The sequence below is a fragment of the Mustela erminea genome, chromosome 7, assembly GCF_009829155.1.
Source record: "Mustela erminea isolate mMusErm1 chromosome 7, mMusErm1.Pri, whole genome shotgun sequence".
NCBI lineage: Eukaryota > Metazoa > Chordata > Mammalia > Carnivora > Mustelidae > Mustela > Mustela erminea.
This window is the reverse complement of record NC_045620.1, coordinates 66,100,259-66,107,574: the sequence shown is the minus strand read 5'-3', so window position 1 is coordinate 66,107,574 and position 7,316 is coordinate 66,100,259. Positions and strand designations below refer to the sequence as shown.

The window sequence follows — 7,316 nt, the reverse complement described above, 5'->3', positions numbered from 1 at the left end:
TCCCTTAAATTACAGGGTAGCTCTTTGTGACAAAATGTGTTTACTTCAGTGGGAAAATGACAACAATAACTCTGTTCTTGTTGGAAGTGGTTTCCTAACAGAACATGCCCCTCTTTGCATATGTCCCAGAAGCCCCCAGCCTATGTCCTAGAAGACAGAAATGAGAACTAGTAGGAAGCGCGAGGGTAGGGCCAATGATGGGCTGGAGAAAAGCCAGGCAGACATGGACTGATTAGTCTTGTGGGGCTGGAAGTTCTGGAAAAATGTCTTGCAGGCGATTCATAGGTCCCTGGAAGAGTTTCAGCTCATGGTCTGTTGTAGAATTTAGGTTCTGATGCTGGCTGGTGAGGATGGAAGAGTGGGCATTGCTGCTGCTTGGCGGATTCATGATATTCGTGGGTGTTTTAATGGGAGCATTCAGCCGAAGTTCAGGTTTGACCCAGCTCATGGCCAAGTAGTTCTAGAGAGAAAAGGCAACAGTTAGCCTGAGGGAGCGACTTGAGGCTGTCTCCTCAGAGTCCTACCAAGAGCAACTAGTGCCTTTGTCCCTCTCCCCAAGGTGGTCACTCACCGGTGCAGAGTAGATAAAGTTGAACAGCATAAGTGCTATAATAAATATGATTGCACCGATGATGATTTTGAAGTGGTAGCGTTTCCAGAAAACGCGGCAGAGGATTGTCACAGGTGACCGTAATATGAACAAGGTGTTGGGGCGTCTGTGCATGAGCAGAGGAGATGTCAGAGGATGGAGGCACAGAGGGAAACTTCAGGTCAAGTAATGCACAGCAAAGAGCTTTCTTTTTTAAAAAGCAACTTCTGCTTGCTTGTGTGTCCCTCCCTACCCCTTTCCCCCAGGCTGTTCTTTCCTCCTCATAACTGAGGTTGGGTGTTGGAGAGTAATGACCCCTTTCCACTTGTAGGCCCACTGCTCACCACCCCATACAAATTGCTGGGCCCAGCAGCTCAGCTCCGGGAATGAGGAGGAAAGATTTGGTGCCTTTGTCCCGCAGGCTCTTACAGGGGAGGATGAAGTGTCGGGTATTGATTGGGTTCTGATTGGCCTCGCCCTGCTGGCTTGATTAAGGCTTCCTTCTCTGACAGAATCTCCAGCGTCATCTTCACTTTACCCTAGAAACACCATAGGCGGTGGGAGGCTGAGCTCCTTACAGCAGATGTGAGACTTTTTTTTTGTTTTTTGTTTTGTGTGTGTGTGTGTGTGTGTGTGTGTGTGTGAGTGTGTGTGTGTGTGAGGATAGTTTTAAGGCCCCTTCCAGGGCGCAGAAAAGGAATTTAGGAAAGGAAAAGGAATTTAGCTCAGGTCCCCAGAAGTCTGTTAGAGCCAAGTTATGTGGCATAGCAGTCCTGTGCAACAGACACCCTCCCCAGCTCCTACCGACATGTGCCATGTGCCACCATCGAGGACCTGGGCAGGCCACCAGCCTGTTATGGTCTTCTTCTTGAAGAGGGAGAAGTGCTTATACTGGAGGAAGTAGGGCCACTTGGAGTTAGTCTCCATCATTCTGATGGAGCACAGGTTGGCGTGCCGGGTCGGGAGGGGCATGTCAAACAGATCCAGCTCCAGGACGCCTGAGCCAAAGAAATGGTGTCAGCAAGGAGGAGCTCCCTGCCCTGTGGTCGCGGGCCCTGGGCCGGATCTCACCTAGGAAGTCATCTGTGGAGAAGATGTTATTGTCCCAGATCTGGATGATAAGCCGGGCTGGGAACTTCATCACCGTGGGGTCCAGGCTCCATATGTAGTCCTGGGGGATGACAGAAACCATGTGACTGACCTGTCTGCTTTGAGATTTCCCTCTGCCACCTCAGTAGCCCACCACCTAGTGGTGATGGACTGTCAAGGAAGCAGCTTTCTCCCTGAGGCCACATTCCAAGGGTTCTGGGGTGGATTGCGGTTCGAGGGAGCGGAAAGGGGAGCGCACCCCGCCCTCCCACCACATGGCCTGTTACCTTCTGACTCTGGACACACACACGCTCAGCTGCCAGGTAGTCCATGGTAAAGATGAACCGCCAGTTGAAGTTGCTCTCCCCAGTCAGAGAGTAGTAGTGGATATCCGTCTTCTGCATGTCCTTCTCGAGCCCAGCTAACCACCTGGGGCCAAAGTCCTTTCACCTGGGCTTCACGTGTATTGTCCCTGTCCCTGAGTTGGAGCCCTGTGGGAGGGGCTCCCTGGCAGACCACCAGGCACAGGTGGGGGTGGAGAGATGATGCCCCAGGATCGTGGGCAGAGGCACAGGGATGAGACAACTGGGGACCTCAGAGGGAATGCTGCTGGAGCCCAGCTCTCTTCCTCACCCTTTGACATAGATGTCGCTCATCCCGGTGGTTAAACTTCTCCTCAGGTCCACTTGGGCAGTTTTCCAGACAATGCAGCGCAGCTCATACCTGCAGCCGGTGGGCTCTGAGGCTTTGCTGAGGAGTAGCTCCCCCTGCGGCCGTGGTGCCCTCCATGCCCAAACAAGGCATGCCAGTTTGGGGGAATGCAGAGGAAGGAAGCTCCCGGGATTTCCGGGAGAGGAAAAGAATTGCACACCCGTGGCCAGTGCCTGGGGAAGTACAGCGATGGATGTGGTGGGTCACTCACCTTTTAGGCTTTCTGGGCCTGATGTTGACTGGGGGGCCAGGAGGCCCAAGCTTCTTGGGGAAGATGTCCACCCACATTTGTACCTTTCCCTAGAGTGGAAATGGATTGGCTAGCTGGGAGTTGCTAACCTCTGTTCTCAGCACGCTGGTCTCAGAGCCCCATCCCACGTTCTGAGATCTCTTGAGGCTGGGTTCCCCCAACTGGAGGGTGGAGTGAGGAGTTAGCGGTGAGGTGGAGTGGATTTCAGATAGGAAGTCTATTAACCGCCCACCAGCTTCCCGTTTGTCTCGTGTTGGCTGGAAGAAGGGCGCAGGGTGAGGTGGACAGTGTATGATGGATTCAAAACAGATGGCATGGCGATGGAATGTCACTTGTGACCGGGGTCTGGAGGCTGAATACCCTTCAGCAGGCCATGCTAGACAGCCTCTCTGGACAGGGCTCCACGGGGAGCTTGGGGCTTTACTTCTTAACCAGCATAGTGGCCCCGAGTAAGAGCAAACTAGATGACCAAATGTCCAGGTCGCCATATGTTGTGGAAGCCCAGCCTAAGGATATTAAGCTGCCCATCAAGCACAGTGGTCTAAGAAAGGAGGGATGAAAATTGGTGAGAAACAAAAGAGTAGACTACCAAAATTGGAAGGTAGATACATCTATTCCTTCAAACTGTCTGACCTCATTTTATCCTTTTGAAGTTGACCCCACATTGGAAAACAGGTTTAATGAGAATGGTTTAAAAAGTGCTCAGCGGAGAACTCAAGTGTCTGGAATGTGGTATCAGCTTGAGAAATTTGGAGCATGAGGTGAGCCCTTCTGGTGACTGGAGAGTAGATAATTAGGGTGCCCGTGGGGATTTTTATTCCTTCTGTTTGGGGTTCCTTGCCATGGAGAAAACAGCCTGCAATTAACAGGCCAACCAGAGCTGTAATGTCTGCACATCTGACCCAGGTGCTACTTCCCCTGACCTCCCTCAGGAGAGACTAAGGCAGTGTTGGCGCTGGCTGGTAGGGCACCTTGGCCTTTCCACTAATGGATGTGGGGGGCCCAGGTTTCTTGTAGATGACTTTTACAGTTCTGAATTTCTCCATTCTAAGGGACATCATTAGACTGTCTCACTTTGAACATGTGTAGAACATGCTGGGGTTCCGTGTATGTACGGCTGTGAATGCGTGGTCTTCTCGTCCTGGGCTGCATCCTGGATGGCTGGGCTCCCTTGTCTCCTAATCTAGCCCCCTAGTCTCCTACCTGGTCAATGCCTGGCTGGCTATTGCTGTACAGTGTGCGGGTCTCCACATGCTCAGGCACCAGCCCCTGGGTGTGCAGGAGGTACAGGGCAAGGCGTTCTTTCTTAGGTCCCAAGTAACGAACAGGAGGGGGCTTGGGCTCTAGATGGAAGGAAGTGGAAGGAGATGGTCACAACATCATGAGCCTTCCCATCTCCTAGCTGCCCTCCTCTCCCCTACCCTCAGCCTGGACAGTGGACCTGGTTGCCCTCTATAGGTAGAAAGGGCAAAATGCCTCTGGTTTCAGAGGCCTGGATCTGTGCCTTCTGACAGTGTGCTGTACTTCTCACCGAAGCTTTGCAGTTTGAATTTTTTCCCATTGTAAAAAACAGTGTCCTCTTCAGGACTGAACAAAGGCGGAGGCAACCCTTTCTGTTTGGCATGGCGTTCCAGGAGGAAGCTTGGGGTCATCTGATCCCGCCACCTAAAGGGCCCTGCGCTGTGGAATTAAGGGAGAGGAAAAGGTGGGAAGGTTTGCATCCTAGAAAACATTCTGCTTTGAGCTGCAGATGAGCAGTGGTGGTGGGGGCATGAGTGGAGCCAGGTTCAGGCCCTGGTTTCCCAGATGCAAGTCTCCTCCTAAGGGAGCTCGGGCCTCCCTCCTCCACCCCTCCCCTACTCTCTCGCCTGGCTTCAGGTCCACTCACTAGCAGTAGGATTTGGAGAGCCCACAACGGGCACCAAAGCCAGACAGGAGTCGGTTTTCGAGGTCAATGATTGTGGTTCCAATCTTTTCGTCAGGTGAGAACAGGTCAAAGTCATATAGCTGGATCTCTAGGTCCTTCTCCAGGGGGATGGTGCAGCTCAGTTCAAACATACTGGGGGTGAGGTGTTGGAGACTGCGGACTGTGCTGTCCGCAGGCCTCCCTGTCCAGCTTCACGGCCCCTTGTTTGGTCATGGTGAATATGGAAAACAGAGCCTGGGGTGGCTGTTGCCTGCCAAGAACTGTCCCCCAGGGTTGGCTAGAAATAACTTTTGACAGGCCTGGCTTATGGGACCCTGAACTCCTTTCCCAGGTGAAGCATTTGAGAAAGAGAGTAGAACTGACCACCCTTCCATCTGTCCAGCCCTGAGTGTGTGTAAGACCCCATGTTAGGAACTCAGAGGTTAGAGAGAAATGGAAGAAGTCTTCGCCTTCTGGAGCTTACTCCTACCCAGCGTGGGAGGGTGTGAGGGTGTGGTGAAGTGGGATCGGGTAAAGTTGGGGCAGCTCACATGCCGAAGATGGGATTCAGAGTGTTGGGGCAGTACTTGTCCCGGTTGCCCATCGTTGTCTGTCCCAGTTTCAGGATCACATAAGGGTCACACTGGGGTTCAGTCATAGTGAGGGAAAGGCAACAGGAAATGGAGAGTCAGTCCAGGTTGGTTGGGGAGGGTGGGAAGTGGACTGGAAATGAGTCCCCGTCAACAGGGGGAGCCTGTGGGGAAGTAACCATCTGAGTATCAGCCTGAGGGAGCCCCAGGACCTTGACGCAAGTTTTGGGAGGCACCTGGGTTCGGTGGTCCCGGAGATGAGGGACACCACGGGGCTGGGGCTGCTGATTACCAGGCCATTGGAATCTTGGGGCTGCAGGTTGATGGCTCGAACCACGTACACACGCACCAAGCACTCCTGAGGGAAGTCCTCTTTGTTGCGCCAAACCAAGAACTGGCGGGGGGGCTTGGGGGCTTTTGGATCCTCAGGAAAGGGGTAGACGCGGAAAAGGCCCTGTGTGTGTGTTGGGGAGGGAAGATGTTGAGTGCAGGCCTGGCCCTGCGGTGCCCCTGGCCAAAGCTCCCGAGAGAGTGTGCTGCACCGAGGATGGAAGAGAGGGGCGCAGCAGAGACGCTTTGTGGGAACAGCAGGTTTGGGGGGTTATGTTGGGCTGACAACTATGGTGGTTAGGTGGGTTTCCAGTTTCTGTTGACGCAGACTCTCATTCCACACCCTGTCTATCCCTTCAGGCTGGAACTTGTTCTCGAAGGCTCTTGGGCCTTGGGAGACCTGCACAGGCCCGAGCTGGATTGAGAAGGGTCTTACCTATCCCATGTAAAGGGGGAGGTCACTCTGAACCCCTGCGTTGGTCAGCCTTTTATCCCATGCTCCCCAAACTGTTTTTCAAGCCTTCCCTACCCCATCCCCACCATGAACATAGAGAGCCAGGGCTTTGATTAGAATCTTCTGGGGGACAGAAGAGGCATGGGAGACGGGTAGTTCCATGGGAGTGAATATGCACCTTGAACTCCCCTACCACAGGGCTGTCCAACTTGGGCTCTTCTTGGTAGAGTCTGAAGGTCTGGCAGAAGTCCTGCAGGCCTTCAAAGGCGGGCACGGCTTCCAGCTCACAGTCATACACCTGCAGGGGGTGTGTGGGGTCCAGGCCGGTGAGGAGAGCAGGCCTGGGCTCAGCTGAGGGAGGACCATTCCTGCCGTCAGGGGGTTGAGGGATCACCAGTTCCTGGGTCTTGCTTTGAAGCATTTACCCAGTCAGTGGCCCCAGAGTCAGCACTGACTGCTGTAGATGGGGCAGCTCTGGTTCCCCAAACGGCATGTCTGATGGAGGTGTGGCCTGTAGTCTTGGGGAGACACCCCCCACCCCCAGCAGATTTCATTGTGTGTCTCAGCAGTCTCCCCTCCCAGAGATCTCCAAACCTTCAGGGTATGGTAGTCTTTGTACTTGTACTGCAGGGCCTTAGCATCTCCCGTAGCCCAGAACAGCTTGCTCCACCAGTCCACTTCATGCTGGTACTGATCCTGGCAGGGAAGGTCATTCTGGCCCTTGGGGAGAAGGCACCAGAGCCCTCCCCTGACCAGGGTCATGCTGCACCCACCGCCTCCCTGAGCTGCCCAGAGTGGTTCCTTGTTCCCTGGGGCTGAGCCTGCATCACCTGAGCTTTGCTGGGACTGATCCAGAACTTTTCATAGAAGTAATCTAGGAGCTGAAAAATGAGAGCAGGAGAGCAAGGTGAGGCACCACATGCCGACCTAGTCTGCTCACTGTCTCTGACCCCCCAGGAAAAAGGGATGGAAGGCAGGGCTTCCTTTCCTGGCTCCCTGACTCTTCACAGAGCCCTTTCGATTCAGGGATTGGCACACATGGAACTAGGAGGAGGGTAAACTTAGTTCTTACCCTCATGGGCCTCAGCTTACAGACAGAACTCTGGAAGGGCCCGAAAATGCAGAACCCCAGTCTTACTAAATCAGAACCTGCTTTTGCTCAAGATATCCCCAGGATTCCTGTGCATTCAGTTTGATAAGTGCTGCTCTCGAGGAGTAGTTCTGAACCTTGGAAACACTGGAATCACCGGGGAGGGGCTGTGGGCTTGGAGACACTGCTGATGCCTGAGGCTTTCCCCAGCAATCCTGATGGAACAGGTCAGTGGCCTGGCCCATCAGGATTTCTTTAAACTCTCAGACGGTTCTAATGTGTAGTCCAGGTGGAGAATCACAACTTT

At 53.6% G+C, this 7,316-nt stretch overlaps 1 protein-coding gene across 6 annotated transcripts in view; it reads right to left on the bottom strand.

Annotated features, from left to right (window-relative positions):
- Window positions 1–2: 2 nt before the first annotated feature.
- FER1L5 (fer-1 like family member 5) overlaps window positions 3–7,316 on the bottom strand; it is a 53,555-nt gene continuing 46,241 nt past the window's right edge. For 2 of the 6 annotated variants that reach the window (XM_032351909.1, XM_032351913.1), the window contains 16 exons: window positions 6,750–6,800; window positions 6,514–6,615; window positions 6,098–6,217; window positions 5,428–5,589; window positions 5,097–5,188; window positions 4,528–4,698; window positions 4,171–4,319; window positions 3,843–3,982; window positions 2,601–2,689; window positions 2,312–2,401; window positions 1,966–2,107; window positions 1,661–1,760; window positions 1,394–1,587; window positions 1,019–1,128; window positions 572–716; window positions 4–460 (listed from right to left, as the gene is read on the bottom strand). In XM_032351909.1, coding sequence (XP_032207800.1) covers window positions 233–460; window positions 572–716; window positions 1,019–1,128; window positions 1,394–1,587; window positions 1,661–1,760; window positions 1,966–2,107; window positions 2,312–2,401; window positions 2,601–2,689; window positions 3,843–3,982; window positions 4,171–4,319; window positions 4,528–4,698; window positions 5,097–5,188; window positions 5,428–5,589; window positions 6,098–6,217; window positions 6,514–6,615; window positions 6,750–6,800 — 2,085 coding nt within the window. In that variant the 3' untranslated portion in view covers window positions 4–232. Of the gene's footprint in view, window positions 461–571; window positions 717–1,018; window positions 1,129–1,393; window positions 1,588–1,660; window positions 1,761–1,965; window positions 2,108–2,311; window positions 2,402–2,600; window positions 2,710–3,842; window positions 3,983–4,170; window positions 4,320–4,527; window positions 4,699–5,096; window positions 5,189–5,427; window positions 5,590–6,097; window positions 6,218–6,513; window positions 6,616–6,749; window positions 6,801–7,316 lie in introns of those variants that run through there. The other 4 variants (XM_032351911.1, XM_032351910.1, XM_032351912.1 and 1 more) reach the window with 4 other exon arrangements.